The following is a 17348-nucleotide window of genomic DNA, read 5'->3' on the forward strand; positions in this document are numbered from 1 at the left end:
TGTAATGGTTGCGTCCCTTGTCTGTCGCACTTGCTGCTATTTGTTCGGATTCCTTGTCCCACATTGTACCAGGTTATGATATGTTCACACACACACACACACACACACACACGTATAATGCTGTGTCTTTATAGAGTTCATGACACATTGGGATGAATGAAAACTTGGGATATCGCTTCAACGTTGTCATGATTGTTGGCGCACACAGACTGCCACAAATGTACTGAAACAGATGTTTTGTGCACAGTCACGTGTATGATGGGGTGGGGGTAGGGGGTTAATGTGAGGGTATCAGGGTTGCAGTCCCTTTTCTGTGTTATTTTTTATTCATCAGTTTATGTCAAAACCCTTTTCCAGTATTTATTATTAAATATATTTATTCATAAGTATTGTATCAAACAGTTTAATGGCGTTCAAGTAATCAGTTCATTCATTTTTTGCTGTTTTAAGGCAGTTTGCATCTCAGTTGAACACTTGCAATGAGAACTCACGTTAGCATGCATATATGGGCACAAACACACATGAACACACACACACACACACACACACACACACACGATGATACATTCACTGTGGATGATCACACACACACACACACACACACACACAGAAAACATGCGAATCCCTAACCCCCCCTCCCCCAAACCAAAACACACACACGGACGCACGCACACACACACACAGACAGACACACACTCTCTCTTTCTCTCTCTTTTTCTCTCTCTCTCCATGCCCCTCTTTCGAGAAAGCCATTACTATGCACACACACACACAAACACAACACAACATACACACACACACACACACATACAAATCCGCTGACTTTGATAGGCCCTTCAGCCGTTCCGAAAAGGCTGTGCAAGGGCAAGGCCATCTGGAAGGGCTGGGGGTGGATTGTGTGGGAGTGTGCTGGTTACGCCCCCCCCCCTCCCCTCCTCCCCCCTCCCACTCACGCAACCAGCTGACTGAGTGCCAGAGACATAAAGAGGGGGAAAACAACAACAACAACAACAACAAAATGCGGTTTTGCTGCTGATTCCCCACCCCTCTCTCTCTTTTTCTCCACCCCATTCTCCGACTGCTGTTTGTAGGAGATTTTTTTTTTTTTTTTTTTTTTTTTTTTTTTTTTTACACCACTTTGTTTAGGACACAGCTAGCGTTCAGCGGCGTGTGTCGCGGGTGCTGTTTGAGTTGGCTGCGGAACTTGAAAGGGGGGAAACACATCCATCGACTTTGCAGCTGATAAGTTTTAGGACACCAGTCTGTGGCAAGTGAAAGCATCAAAGGGAAGAAGCGTTTGGGATCTCGCTGCTGCTGCTGCTGCTGCTGCTCATCCGTAGCAGTGTTTCGAAGCGGCTGTACATAGCTCACGTCAGCAAGTTAAGCGCCAGTCGAAACCGAGTGATGCACAGAGCTGGCTTCGCGAGTTCGTGGTTTTCTGAATCAGAGCATCGAGCGCGTGGTGCGGGGCTGAAAGGCCCAACAAGTTGTGTTGTATTCTTGGACTGTGTGAGCCCCGGATTTCTTTTTTGTTTTGCTGGCAGAAAGTAGTATTTTTGTGTTTGTTTGTTTGTTGGTTTTTTTTTCTTTTCTTCTTCTCCGGAACTGTATCTGAAAATGATTGTGAGGCGATTAGTGTTCACGTTGTTGTTGAAGGGGATCCGATTGGTTTCAGCTCGTTATCGGTTGTCGTCACGCTCGTGAATGTGTCGTGGGACAGTTCCATTATTGTATGTCTGATAATATACTACAGCCCCTCTAAGTGCTCTGACTCGGACTCAGTGTGAGGAGAAGTTCCGGGACTTTGATGTGTAAGAAATTCATAGTACTGGAATCGCTTTTATTATTTTTTTTAGTGCTGAAAAAGTGTCAGGGTTGTTGGTAAACTGTTTTTTATCGATCCGCCCGAAAAAAGAAGTGGGGCAGAATATAGCGCCTCCCCTTTCCTATCGCCAGTCCCACCGCTATGCGCACCCCCTCACCGTTTCCGTTGCCCTTGAAATGCTCGTGTTCTCATGGAAACCGGTGCTGTGTGGATGGGGCAGTTTGTGTGTGTGTGTGTGTGTGTGTGCCAGCGATTGTTCCTTGTTGGTGTGTAAATCGGTTTTATTCTGAATTCGGTCAAAGAGCAGAAAAGAGAGCTTCTGCGTAAGGTTTTCACCCCGGGGCACGATTCGGTGTTTAAATCAGTGTTTTTGTAAGTCCGTGTTGTTGTGTTGTCCCAAATCCTGCTGCCCAGTAAGAGAAGAGAGATCAGCAACATAAGCAAGATTTACTTCTCTATGGTGCCGGCCCATAAGAAAAGGAGAGAGAGAGAGAGAGGGGTGGGGGCGTGGGGGAGAGATAATTGACATGTGATAAAAAACAACAACCGGAAAATGAGCACAGGTTTATGTTTTTGTTTTGTTTTTGTACATATTGCCCTTTGTCAAATGAACAGAAAGCACAGGCAGCATAAACTAAGTGTGAAGTAATCTTCAACAAGATGAAGGTATTCACCTGAAGGAAGAAGAAGAATACAAACATCATGTGTGAGCCCAGTACCATTTTCTTTATCCTTAAATGCCTATCATTAATATGATGATAAAAGAGAGGCAGAGAGAGAGAGAGAGAGAGAGAGTATTCACCTGAAGGAAGAAGAAGAATACATCATGTGTGAGCCCAGCACCATTTTAAAAAAAAATCCTCAAATGCCTATCCTTACAATGATGATAAGAGAGAGAGAGAGAGAGAGAGAGAGAGAGAGAGAGAGATCAAACTAATGTGTTACCAAAGGTAAAAGTAAGAGAGAGGGACAGAGAGATATCGAACTCAGATGTGTTACCAAAGGTACAAGTAAGGAGGGAAGAGAGTTTTATATATGATGGAAGAGCTAAGTTCTTTATCTTTTGTTTTACGTTTAAAATGGCAGCTTAAACATCTATGATCTATCTGTATCTGTCTCTGTCTATTATATCTTTTGATCTGTCTTTCAATCGATCCATCCATCCATCTACCTGTCGCTGACAATCTGTCTGAAGCAATCTGCCAATAACTATTTGATTATCAGTCCATCTCAGTATCTATCTAATGTAGATGGGCAAAAGACAAACATTTGATTTATTGATAGATTTATAAGTCTTAGTTTTACTATTTTGATGGTTTGTTATTGCTCAAGCAATCTGTCTGTCAATAACTCTTTGATATCTCAGTATCTGTCTGTCTATTTTTGCTAGACTTACAGCAGACAAACTTTTGATGTATTGATAGATTTGTTAGTCTTGGTTTTATTTGTTTGTGTTCTGTTGTTGTTGTTATTTTAACTGCTGGTTACTTTAAATATAATGCTTACAAATGTCCCCATTGAAAATGTAATCTGTGTGAAATTTTGGCTGCTTTCCTTGGAGAGAGTGTTGCCATATATATATATATATATATATATATATATATATATATATATATATGTGTGTGTGTGTTTGCAAACATTGGACAGATTTGTTGTGATGTCAGTGCCATCGTTAAAAAAAAGAGATTAATATTTGCTTCTAGTTTGGTGACTGCTGCAGAGAGAGAGAGAGAGAGAGAGTGGGGTGGGGGCTTACTGTGTGGTGTCAGGAGTGTTCAGATTTAACTTTTTGTTGTGGGACTGGCAGTACTGGGTCAGGTATTGATTCAGAGTGGCCCATTTTATTTTTGGCTTGCTTGCGGGGACTGTGGTCGATGGTAATGGCGGTGACTTGGATCATCAGCAGGTTTGACTTGGCACATATTTTGGGTATTCGTTTGCATGTGTGGTGTTTATTGAAAAGGATCTCTTGTGAGTTCACCGGTGTTTGTGGTTTTTTGGAGAGGTCTTTCTAAAAACGATCACATGAATGAGTAGCCTTTTGAAATGTGTGTGTGTGTGTATGTGTGTATGCATGTGTGTGTGTGTGTGTGTGTGTGTGTGTGTGTGTGTGTGTGTGTGAGAGAGAGAGAGAGAGATAGTGAGAGAGAAAGAGAGAGAGATGTGCATTAGCCTGCACTTCTCACAGATATTCATTAGCACCCAGCTCTTCTCACAGATACACATTAACATCCTGCACTTCTCATAGGTACATATTAATAATGGCCTTGGATGTAACAGCACCTGAAAGTGTTGAAACCAGATGTTTGTATTAATGTTTTGTCTAGGCTATTTCCTTTTAAACGAAACATTCTTGGCATCTTTCCAAAATTCCTTTTGACAATGAATGGATGTGATTTCTTTATCCATTAAAGATCTATTGAATTCTTTCTTTTTTCTCTTTTTTGAATGTTTATACACCCATCTAGCAATTAGATATATGTCTCGGTCTTCCACTTCTAATTTCGACTGTGATTCATAATAGACTCCTTACCTTTCTTTTACTAAGAGCACACTCTTGATCAGACCAGTCATCAGAAACCTTGTTGTTAGTGACACGCTCACATCTTTTCATATACTCCGCGCCTTATTTTACACATTCATTAAACATTGAGAAAGAGGGAGAACGGGAGAGAGAATGAGAGATACACAGGGAAAGAAAGAGACAGAGAGATATGAAGCAAATACAGAAGTGGCAAATTGTGTGTGTCTTAGGTCATATCTTAATACAAAAAATGCAGCACTGTAATTCACGTGTGTTGTTTCTCACAAAGTAAAACAAAAAAAAAAAAAGAAGAAAAATCTGTCATAGAAAATAAATGTTAGAAATATAACAATGAAGGAAAATGCCCAGCTTTCATTTGCTGTTCACTGGGTGCCACCATATGGTTTTCTTGACACGCATGTGGAAGCATGACTTGGGTCTTGCTAGTGTCACTCCTTGTTCTGCATATAACTGGCAGGTTGTGTCTTAAATGTTTGGAAATAATAATGGCAACCTTGCATAATGATAATCTCCAGATTTTATCTACTGGAAGTGTTGGGTTACATGGCCGAGGTACGGTGTTTTCCCCAAGAGAGTGTGTTCCCATGCCTTTTTTTTTTTTCAAGTGGAAGAAGCATGCCCAATAACACAGACAGTGGTGCATTACCAGCAAGACCTCTCTTCCTTGGAGCTGTGGGAGGACTGTGACAGTATTGCAAATGGAATTTCAAGTGAAACTGGTTGACCATCATTCATGATGTTCCCAGGTTTGTAAGGAGGAAGCTGTCACAGCTCCAGTTGTACATATTCATGATACTGACTAAAGGTCATGCCAGACAAAAGCACCAAGGCTGCCTATCGGATGTTATCGTTGGTTGTTTTGGTCATGGAAGATCTGACATGGACTGAAAAGATCCAGTCAAATGACAACAAAGGAAACAGGGCCCTGGCTGGGTTTGTTGAGATTGAATGGTCAACAGTAGTCCATCAGCCAGTATTCCTTCAGCAAGGTAAATGGTCAGATTTGTAATCGAGTTGGCTGTGACATCTGTAGCGCTGTCAGTGTTGAAGAATGCAGAACACAGAGCAGCACACAGAACATGTCTTCCAAAGCTTGTCACACTGGAATCTAAGCTGCTGGTGGAAGGTGCTGTGCTGTACACACCAGACTGGAACATCCTGAAAAAAACAAAAACAAGCTTTCAATTAGAAAAAAGAAAAAAAAAAATCCAGGAAGGGTGTAGCCGTGGTGAGCCACCGTGGCTGGTATACTATTTGCACCTGGTGAGCAGGATCTTATCAGGGTGACCTTGGTGGTGGAATTGGCAGAGGTGCTGAGTTCTTGAGATTCTGGCCTGGCACATAATCCCAGTAACCTACTTTGCACAGCTTTTGTCTTTTTCTTTGAAGCTGTGAGGGCCGAGGGCCATCTGTTGCTCTGCTTTTACCTCGACTAACCAAGTGCTCAGTCCTCCCATCCGTTTGCCCTTTGACCTTGACTAACCAGGTACTCAATCTGTACTTCTGTTGCCCTGCTTTTACCTTGACTAAACAGGTACTCAATCCACACTTTAGTTTGCCCTTTAACTTGACTTACCAGGTACTCAATCTAAACATCTGTTGCCCTGCTTTTACCTTGACTAAACAGATGCTTCATCTACCCATCCATTGTAGTGCTTTTATTTTGAGCTTTTATTTTGATCTGTTGCCCAAATTTTGCCCTGACCAACCAGGTAATGTACTCAGTCTACCCACTTCTATGGAGGACAATGTTGTTTCTTTAAAAAAAAAAGAAAAAAAAAAAAAAAGGGGGGGGGGGGGGTTGCAGTTTGTCCTAAAATTGCTGTTGCTTTGTGTTATTACAGTTTAATAAATGTAGTTTCTGCCTTGTCCATAACTAAAATACTGGCATGTATGAATGAATGATCTCTCTCTCTTTTGTGAAGAGAGGGTTGGAGGGACAGGGGGGTGGGGGGGCAAGGAAGAAGAGGGATTTTGGATACAGGGTTTAGCCATTGAGTTGGACAAGTTTGGATCTCAGCACAAATCAGATGGCTTAATGAAGTTAATTAATATGGAATTTTGCTTTAAAGTAGCACCCATACAGCAGCTGTTGCTTCTTGGTATAAAAAAAACCCAACCAAACAAAAACAAAAACAAAAAAAACACCAACAAAAAACCAGAAAAACATAAACCAAACCACAAAAAGCAAAAACAAACCAAACCAAACAATTACAACAACAGAACAGAAAATAAACTTCAACAACTTGCTCATTTCATCTGTTTTGAGAGGAGACCTGAAGCCAATATTCCGAGGTAACGATTAACTCTTTCCATACGAACGGCGAAAGAGACGACGTTAACAGCGTTTCACCCCAATTACCATCATCAAAATATTGCAAGCGGAAGGCTCTTATACTGAAGACGTGAATGTTGACAAAGAATACCACAATTCTGACGACGGAAGCTAAAGGTTGGGTCATTGAGACACCCACTGGACATCCGAGGGGTCTGTGTAGAGGAGAAGAGAGGACTGGCCGTACTGAGTGATTTAACCTAAACTGCAGCGCTGCTGATTTTACACGCACTTACATGAACATACTCATAGGGAATAAGGTGGGTTTTCTCTTTTTCTTATTATCTATTTATCAGTTTTACAGCCATTGGACAAACGGGGAACTTTATTCCGTGTGTGTGTGTGCGTGCTTGCGTGCGTATGGGTGTGCGTATGTTTTGGTGCGTGCGGCTGTGCCAAACCGCCGACGTGGGCGTAACGGAAGTAATTTTAATGCAGTTTAAAGATAACGGCACATGAAGCTCGTGCACCTGACTCGCGCCGAGATAACGAGTTGGTTGCATGGCTACCTCCGCTGTGGAGGCTAGTTGCAGGATGTCTGCTTGTTTATTGCCATCACGTTAGGGGGTTTGGGTGGGGGGTGGGGGGTCTCTGGGAGGGAGGGGTTGCGGAGGAGGTCCAAGGATGGGAGGGAGAGGTTGGAAGCGGGACGTCAAGGGAAAGAGGTGTGTGTGTGTGTGTGTGTGTGTGTGTGTGTGTGTGTGTGATAGTTATGTTATTTCAATTGTTTATGTTTCATTTTGGTGTAAAATACTATTGCCGTTATATAATATCCTCCATGCCCCAGAAGGGGTCAAAGGATTAAAATTAATATTGTTGATTCTTGATTATTGTGTGTGTGTGTGAGGACGGGGGAGGGAGTCAGTTTGTCATCCTGCCTGTTGCTTGTGTGTCTGCCACTGTGTGTGTGTGTGTGAGTGTGTGTGTGGTTGTGTGTGTGTGCGCACGCGCACGCGCGTCCAGAGAAGAGAGAAATTACGACGATCCAGGCAGTTGAGTGATGCGGAACGAATGAGGCAGCGGTGTGAGTGGGCGTCGTAGATCGATAGAGACAGCAGGGCTCGACTACTCTAAACCCTGTAGATTTAGACACTCTCTCCCCCCCCCTCCCCCTCCCCCGTCCCACCCCTTCCACTCCTCTCTCGGACCTTCCCCATCCTCACCCCCCTCATTCCTCCATCACCCCTCTCTCTTTCTCTCACTTCCCTTCCGGTCCCGTAGATCCAAGCCTCAAAGGACTTCCCTCTTTCCACATTGGTACTGAAAGGTTTCAGACATCGTCACGCATCAGTACGAACGTATGTTACATATGGAACACACACACACACACACACACACACGGGCGTGCGCACCCACGGTCGCGCAAGAGCGCGATTTTTCTCTGAATAAGTTAAACTGATAACTGTAATTTTAACTTCAAGCTGTATCTTAGCTTGACAAAATAGCACAGACGGACGGACGGACAGACAAACAACACACACACACACGCACGCACGCACACACACACACACACTATGATAATGAACAAGCGTTATCAGTAAAACGTCATATTTGCAGCATTAATTTCTGCAAACAGCGTGGCAAACACGTTTTGCGGTTCGAAATGTTTTGCGTGGATGCATTATCTGCTGGGGGTTGAGAGAAGGAGGAAGCGTGTGGGGCTGGGGCGGGTGGATGTTGGCGGATTTGCTTTTCGCGTGTTGACCCGTTAGCTTCTGTCCCATCTCCCACTGTTGACATGTGACTGGTATTTGTGGCAGTAACAGTGGTGGTAGCAGTGCCCCTACAGCAGCTGTCTCGCTAAACAATGAATGAATTTCGCTTACGTGGAGTTTGAACGTTGTCTGCGATGGCTAAACATTTCAGTCCTGGAGCGGCAGCCCCTCTTCCGGCCCACCGCTGCTCTCCCTTCTCCCACCCCATCATAACACACCCACTCTATTGCAGACCCCGACTCCTTTACATGCTCCTTTGACTTTGAGGCCCTCCATTTTCAAACCATTCAGGAAGACGCAGAAAAAAATATATGTACATACTCACAAACTGCAAGTTCGGAAATAATGCGTTTCATTTACCCCGTTTATTCATTGTTGTTACGGATGGTTCAGGGTACATGATTTTGCATCAAAAATACGTTTCGTCTGCAAGGATAACGATGTGTTTCTTTGACTGCAGACTGGAATAAAACCTATGTCAGGAAATTACTTACACACAGTGCAGCAGTCGCAGCCATGTTGTATGATGATACAGCGGCAAGAACGCAGGAGGAGAGTAATGTGGGCAGTGTGATAAAAGACTTATGGGGGACAGCAAGTATTGATTATCGCGGTCTGTGCGCGGTGCTTGGGGATATTAATATGTCCGGCGTTACAGAAGGACAGGTAATTTGCACTTGTTCGTGATGCCTTCTGCTCATTTCCGATCTAGCTTGCTCTGGTCAAAGTTCGATCCTCTGCTCATGCCCTTGGCAAAAGGCATGGAGAAGCTATGCATGATGATAATGATGCTTGGAACAGAAAGAACATCATTGTAAGAAGTGAAGCAAAGACAGCAAGAAAATGTACTGAAAAAGTATTGTAAGAAGTAACGCAAAGACAGAAGTAACGATATTTCAAATAATGTTAACTTATTTCTCAGAAGTTTGGCCAACCCTTTAGACAGAAACGAAAACGGTAGTTTTGGTGTTAATTCCTAATCCTTTATCATTGGTAATGTTTTGGTTGCTGGTGACGTCAAGAAGGAAACTGAATGAATGACACTTAGAGTTGTTAGATACGTGTGATGGTTCAAACCAGCTCCATAAATACAGAAATCGTTTGAAACAAACCGTATACGTTGATGCATAAAGAAAGAAAGTGTGAAAATGAAAGCTGCTCTTCCCGAAGGAGGGCTGGGTGGGAGAGCACATGTCATTATAAAACAACGTGTAACTGGATACTACTACCTCCACACCCTAAAACACACACAAAAAACGCCACTAACAACAACATAAACACACACACACACACACACATACACACACACTTTTTTCCCTGCTACTTAGGACAAGAACAACTGTCTTTTGTAGTTGCCCGTGTATAAGTGGCTGCGTTGTGAATACTTCATCTGTACAGTACCGCAGATGATTTTGAAACGATGGCAGAGTATAGGGAAGATACAGCTCCGTATGAGAACCGTTTATTGAAGGCCAGCTGCATTTGGGTTAGAAAACAGTCATTTGTATGCTATGTCGCTGCAAGAGACTTCAGCAACCTGAACAGCTGTGGCTCATGCATAGTAATAGAGACGCGCATGCGTTTCATCTCTGAGGTGTGGTGAGGCCTGTCGAGAAGTCAATGACTGTGTGTGACATATGGAAATGTCATCATCAAACGGACTGTCATCTGATTGGCTGGTTAGAAGGGAACAAGGGACTAGTTTTCTGTTGGTAGTTTACTTGCTGTTCTTATGTTGTTGTGCCGTGCTTTGTGCACGAAGTGCTTCGCTTTTGGAACAACAGTAGGTGGTCTAAGTTCTCTGGTTGGTTGGTCCTGCTTGTCTGCAGTGTACGTTACGGACCAGTGAACATCAGGGAAGATGGATGTAATACTGTTTTACTATTGTTTAAAACGCCGTGTCTCCTGTTTTCACTGAACCGGTTTGGCCGCATCGAACTACCAAGCGTTTGGGGTTTGACTGTTATTGAAAAAGTACCCATTCGACGTGTTCCGTACGCTCACACACACACACACACACACACACACACACACACACAGAGGCAGGCACGCGCGCGCAAGCACATGCCGTCGGTGAATGCGTAATGCGCATGCTCCTCCACAGTGGAGTATGTGTGTGATTCAGCTGATCCTGTCCAACATCAGTATTTGTTCAGATGGGCACCGTTCATAACCAGGTGTTTGTTGAAATTAAGGTGGCCGGCAGTGCATGTATGGATTAATGTGTTTACCGTCAGCTCAGGTGGAGCTAGCTTAATGCGTGAAAGAATTTAGACCGTTAATAACCCCTTGTGTTTTAGGTGAATAAACGCCGTGCACACGTATGCCGTGCACACGAAACTCGATTGTTACGTGCTGTAAATTGTTGACTTGTAATCCGTGGCGGATATCTTCGTCCAAGCTGATAAAGCACGGTCTCTCAGACTGTAGCCCAAGGTGTTTGTGTTGAGTCCGAGGTCGTGTTGGGTGTTATGGAAGGCAAAATGGCAAGAAGGGTTTATAAACACATTGAAAAGGGGTAGGAAGAAGAAGAAAGAAATCGCAAAGGCTGTTGACTTTTAAACTCTAGAAATGTTGAAACGCAGCTGCAATCTGATTTTGTTAAACTTTTGTGTTGTCTATTTTTCGCGCGCGCGTGTGTGTTTGTGTGTGTGTTTAAAGAGGTAAGCAGTTTTTGTTATTTGACCAATTGATCGATCAGTAAATACATAAAAGTAGCTCCTGCTTGATCTTAAGTTTTTGATTGTATGGCTGATGTGATCTGTTATTCATTTTGATGAATGGAGGGTTCTCAAAATAACTAACGCATTGTCAGAGTGAGCAACGAAAATCCGAACGTGGAGAGCATCACACATGTTTTCCTAATATATTTTGACCTGGGTCAGTGAAGTGATAGTTTGTGATAGTTTTTATTCATTAAAAAAACATTTTTTGTCCTTTGGTGTTTGGGGATATTGCGAGTCTGAAAGTGTATGTGGTCTTTTGTTAGATACTGTTTCGGATTGCCCTCTTATTATAGCATCGAATTTCCATCTGTGGCGATGGGATGGGAGAGGAAGGGGATAGTGGAGAGTGGCTGGAGGGGGCGCAGGGGTGGTTATGAATGTGAACCCGGAACTGTGGAGAGTGGTTGGAGAAAGTACAATTAAAGACCTGTGTATGCGAATCCGGAATCGTTTTTCTGTGTTCATGTGTTAGTGGTTTTGTACTGATGAGTTGGCTCTGGCCGTTCCTATGTAGATTCTTTCAAGGAAGTCAGTCGGTCATCAAGGATGCGATAACGTTTGGCTGCACTTCATACAGTGTGGGAGGGCGGTGGAAGGGTTGGGAGTTTGGGGACAGCTGTGCCATACAATCTCCCTGTCCAATCACCCGTCACCATCAAAAACCCGCGTCCTTTTTCCTCCCGCTTCATAATTCTCTACCGCCTCCTATTTTATCTTTGAATATTTATGACTATTTGAACAGTTTAGAAAAAGCTGAACGTGCGCCAGAGCTGCTATTTGACAATGCTTTGATTATATGCGGTCTGCAGGCACGATTGGACTTAAGCTGTCAGTTAGACCCGAATTGGTTTCTATCTTTCGAACTTTGCACACAACACACACACACACATATGTGTGTGTGTGTGTGTGTGTGTGTGTGTGTGTGTGTTTGCATGCTACCTTCAGCAGTGAGATATGTAGGGTTGGAAAGAGTACAGGACTGTCTCTGAACGAATTCAAGCAGAAGAGAGCAAACGGCGCGTGACGGTTTCCACGGAGATCTATCCATTGAAACGTCGGCGATCCATAAAAAAAACAAGACCGAAAAAAAAAAGAACCCCCAGTCTACCTACCTAACCCGAGGAGCTCGCTTCCTTGTCAGTTCTCTGGGACACGACCCAAAATACGCCGCCGGGTGCCAGTTTCGGAATAGATCGGCGAGGGGTTGCTGGAATGGAAAGTGGTTATTGCGCATTAGCCTTTGACAGGCCACGACGACGTGTGTCGGAGCAGACACTGTGATCGGTGTCGAACTTTTTTTTTCTTTTTTGTTGTTGTTTTTATCGACGTGGTGGTGGTGGTGGTGGGCCGGCGACTTTTTCAGCTGTCAGCTAAAAACCAGCTATCTCCCCGTACTGCTGCTGGTTTTTACAAAACTCTTGTCGTCTGCAGTGAGGCGTCCAAAGAGGACGTGCGTTTGCGCGCGCATGATGAATGACGTCACGTACAGCGTCAGCTCAGACACTTGTCGCTGGGGTACAGGTGCGTTTTAAGGTGAAAAGAAAGAAGAAAAAGAAAAGAGCAAAAGGATGGGTAGTGTTGATGTTGTTTGTTTCCTAGAACAACTTCGTATTTGGCGAGATTGTGCCAGTATCTTCATTTTTCAGTGGAAAAAAACAAAACAAAAACAAAACCAAACAAAAACAACAACAACAACAAACAAACAAACAACCCCCCCCCCCCCGCCCCCTTAAAACCCCAAGAGAAATGTTAGCAGAGAGACAAAAAAGAACAGTGAAAAGGAATTGCTTGAATGTTTTTTCCTCCTTGCCACTACTGCTGCTCTTGTCTTGTGCCAAATTAAATTCCGCCATTGACCTTTACCTTTTCATGTTCACTCCTCTTTCTCAAGTGGCTGAAAGATTCCCAGATAAAGGTGATAGCTGGTGGAGAAAATTGTTGCAACAAAATCTTTAGTTTGTCTTGATTTTTGTCTGTATTTTTTTTTTTTCATTTTTTTCTTCAAAGAAATTATTTCTTAGAAATGATCTCACTTGTTTATTTCTGCTCAGACACGAATGGGTGAACACCAGCAGTTGCATGTGCGTGCACATGCACAACACAGACAGGCACACACACACACACACACACACACACACACACACTCATCAAGAGAATTTTTAAGTACCAGTAGTTTTTCTATGCATTGCCCCCTCGACCCTCCAAAAAAAAAACATTACAAAAAAACAACAAAAGCCACCACCACCACCACCACAACAAAAACCAGCAAAAACAGTGAACACACTCTCTCTCTTTCTCTCTCTCTCACACCCACACCCCCAAAAAAAACAACAAACAAAAAGACATACGAAAAACACACAAAAAAAGCTTTAAATATTTTGCTTGATTCCAAAAAAGACGGTTATGTTGATGAATAAAACACAACTGTTACTTGAGTGATGAAAGGAGTACACCTTTTCCTTTCCTGTAATGAATACAAACATGAACACGTGCATGCTCACACATGCGCGCGCGAACACACACACACACAGTGTTTTAACTGCACACACACTGACCCACAATATATGTGTGTGCACATGCAGATATATGTGTGTGAGTTGATGTATAATGATTAACATACTTTGATTAACCCCTCATCTGCTGAACCTGGAGGTTCTTATTATTAACACCCATTTTTTAAAGTTGTGTATTTGATTTTGCTGAGCTGAAGTAATGCAATCCCATTAGAAAGAAATCCAAAGAAAGAATGGTGACTGACGTCCTGACCTGTAGGCTATGTCTTATCTTAGTGAGGTGACAGTCCTTCACTGACATCCTGACCTGTAGGCTCTGTCTTATCTCAGTGAGGTTACAGTCCTTCACTGACGCCCTGACCTGTAGGCTCTGTCTTATCTCAGTGAGGTGACAGTCCTTCACTGACATCCTGACCTGTAGGCTCTGTCATATCTCAGTGAGGTGACAGTCCTTCACTGATGCCCTGACCTGTAGGCCCTGTCTTATCTCAGTGAGGTGACAGCCCATGATTGACATCCTATCCTGTAGGCTCTGTCTTATCTCAGTGAGGTGACAGTCCTTCACTGACACCCTGACCTGTAGGCCCTGTCTTATCTCATTGAGGTGGCCCATGACTGACATCCTGTCCTGTAGGCTCTGTCTTATCTCAGTGAGGTGACAGCTCATCACTTTTGAGCACACATTTTCGCAGCAGTCAGGTGGTTGATGTTACCAAAAAAATCTGTTTAATGATTTGCCTGTATGAAGCACACTCGTATCCTCACCGCATTTTATCATGCCAGTGAATCAACCTAGCAGTGTCAGCTGTCACTGTGCCTTGTTTCAGTATCATGTCACTGTGCCTGTGTTTCAGCATCATGTCAGCTGTTACTGTGCCTGCGTTTCAATATCATGTCAGCTGTCACTGTGCCTGTGTTTCAGCATCATGTCAGCTGTCACTGTGCCTGTGTTTCAGCATCATGTCAGCTGTCAATGTGCCTGTGTTTCAGCATCATGTCAGCTGTCGCTGTACCTGTGTTTCAGCATCATGTCAGCTGTTACTGTGCCTGTTTCAGTGCTGTCACTGAACCCATATTTCAGCATCATGTCAGTTGTCACTATGCCTGTGTTTCAGCAGCATGTCAGCTGTCACTATGCCTGTGTTTCAGCATCATGTCAGCTGTCACTGTGCCTGTGTTTCAGCAGTAAGTCAGCAATATGTCAGCTGTCACTGTGCCTGTGTTTCAGCATCATGTCAGCTGTCACTGTGCCTGTGTTTCAGCAGTAAGTCAGCAATATGTCAGCTGTCACTGTGCCTGTGTTTCAGCATCATGTCCCCACGTGGTGCGGGCCCCTACTGTCATTGCCATGGTTGGTTTGCCGGCGCGGGGCAAGACCTACATCTCCAAGAAATTAACTCGCTATCTCAACTGGATTGGCATCAGCACAAGAGGTATGGCCGTGTAGTTTGCTGATACTGAAGTTTTGTTAATTTTCTTTTTTGTGTGCATCACTGTGTATGTTGATTACTCTTTTTCTCTCTGTTTGTCTGTGTCTGTCTGTTTCTCTCTGTCTCCATCTCTCTCTCTCTGTCTCCCTGTCTTTCTAATCCGTCTCTCTTCAGACCTGGTAGTGTTGGTGCAGACCAGTTCAAAGTAGAATGGATTCAGAGTGCATGTTGGATGCTTACATTTCAGATGGGGCAACTGGAGTAGGTGAGGTCAGAGTTCAAAGTTCAAAGTAGGTGAAAAAAAAGAAAAAAAAAAAGTGGCTGTCAGCACTGTTAGTCAAAATATGTCATGCTTGTGTGATCTAAGCCTCCAGTCAAGAGTCACAAATATCAAAAGTTTCACACCAAAGCCCTTGAGCACTTCTTGTCCATGAAAGAAAACAGCAACATTTATATTTGATTTGTGTATTGATTACATGTACAGAGTAAGTCTAGAGAGTTCTGGAGAGCGCCACTCAGTACATCAGCAGTTTATAACTGCTGTTGGCTGTTGTTCATTAATTCAGTAACTATCCTTTCTGAATCTGCATAGAACCTGTTGCACATTGAGGCTATCGTTGTGACAAGAGAGAGCTTGTTTCAATGGTTGAGATGTGATTGTGGCTGTGCTTGACATTCAGTAACAGTAGAATATGTATACATGTCAAATCACATACGTCTCCCTTTATCAATGGCAGCTCCAGTAAGTCAGTGTTATATTAACCAGCAGTACTTTGTAAGCATCGACAGATATACTTTAAGGTAAAATTTATTTAATGCATGCAGGTATGAGTATGTTTATGATTATTTGCATGTGTATGTGTACTTGTAAACATGCACATATAGATGCACACACATGTACACACACACATGCAAACACACACATTTGTACACACACACACACACACACACACACACACACACACACACACACACACTCTCTCTCTCCCTCTCTCTCACTCACGCACTCACTCACTCATTCACATCTGTCTTTTCTGACATACCCTTGTCCTTTTCACCTCCAGACATCTGTTTCCTCTTCTCCTCTAAAACTTGAATACACAGCTTGATTAAAGCTGTTTTTATGCACGGAATTGTAAATGGCAGTGCATTTCCTTCAGTTGTTAACAATTCTCCAGTCAATGAGAAAAGACATTTGCATAAGCTAATAATGTCTCTTCCCAAGCTTTAACTTTTTAAGTCTCATATACAGTGTGTGTGTGTGGGGGAGGGGGGTGGGGGCGAGGGGGGGGGGGTACTTACTGGAATAATTTACCATGATATTTAAATAGCATACTTAACCACATCAACTGTAAACAGAGTCTAAGAAGGTACCAATTGGAAAACCTGGAAGACGCCAAAAATCCAGTCTAGGTTTTAGATGATTTGTAGGTTCCTCTCCCTCTTTTTCTCTGTCTGTCTGTCCACCTACTTGTCTGTCTTTCCATCTGTTGTTTGCATGTGCATGTGTGTGTGTGTGTGTGTGTGTGTGTGTGTGGTGGGGGTTGGGTGAGGTTTGATTGTAAAGGAAAGACTTGTGTTTAGGCGCATACTCATGAACCGTTTCTCCCCCCCTCCCCACATGCACAAACACAGGCACCCATACACATTTTCGTACACCCACATGCACAAGACCCCCCTCTCCTACACATATGCACAGCCACACACACACACACACACAGCCGCACACACACACACACACACACACACATGCGCTTACAGACATGCACACTCGAGACACCTAAGCACATACTCACATGCACACAGACACAGACACGCACTTGCACACACAAACACATGCACGTGCACACCCACAAGGAGAAGAACAGTTCATTATCTCAAACAGCACTGTTTGCCTGGCTTAAGTACTTGGAAGCTCACTTATCCTGGCACAGACTCCGTTAGCAGACTCGGTTGGTTTATTGGGAGTTCATGTTTTGGCATCCAAAATCAGCAACACCAGATGGAATGTTCTCATACTGTCACACAAAGAAAGGCTTGCTGTAAACTATTAGCATTCTTGCTCAGCATTTTTGCATTGTGCACCTCACACATTTTTGTACACCAGACACACATTGACATTCACTCTTTCTCATCACTGATCTTTCATCTTCACCTATGCAAATTATTAGCTTTGTTCAGTGCTTTCAGGGTAAAAAAAAAAGTGGTGAGGCAAGTGTATTGGCACACTACATCATCACATTCCACACAAATGCACAC

At 43.4% G+C, this 17348-nt stretch overlaps 1 protein-coding gene across 10 annotated transcripts in view; it reads left to right on the forward strand.

Moving 5' to 3' along the window:
* Positions 1-17348, forward strand: part of LOC143284546 (6-phosphofructo-2-kinase/fructose-2,6-bisphosphatase-like) — a 98389-nt gene that overhangs the window by 15437 nt on the left and 65604 nt on the right. For 7 of the 10 annotated variants that reach the window (XR_013055563.1, XR_013055561.1, XR_013055564.1 and 4 more), the window contains exons 1-3: positions 1217-1811; positions 12092-12667; positions 14967-15092. Coding sequence is in view for 6 of the 10 variants with exons in the window: in XM_076591307.1 (XP_076447422.1) it covers positions 12613-12667; positions 14967-15092 (181 nt within the window). In the remaining 4 variants the exon portion in view is untranslated. Of the gene's footprint in view, positions 1-1216; positions 1812-12091; positions 12668-14966; positions 15093-17348 lie in introns of those variants that run through there. The other 3 variants (XM_076591311.1, XM_076591310.1, XM_076591308.1) reach the window with 2 other exon arrangements.

Source organism: Babylonia areolata, chromosome 8 (assembly GCF_041734735.1).
Source record: "Babylonia areolata isolate BAREFJ2019XMU chromosome 8, ASM4173473v1, whole genome shotgun sequence".
Classification (NCBI taxonomy): Eukaryota; Metazoa; Mollusca; class Gastropoda; order Neogastropoda; family Buccinidae; genus Babylonia; species Babylonia areolata.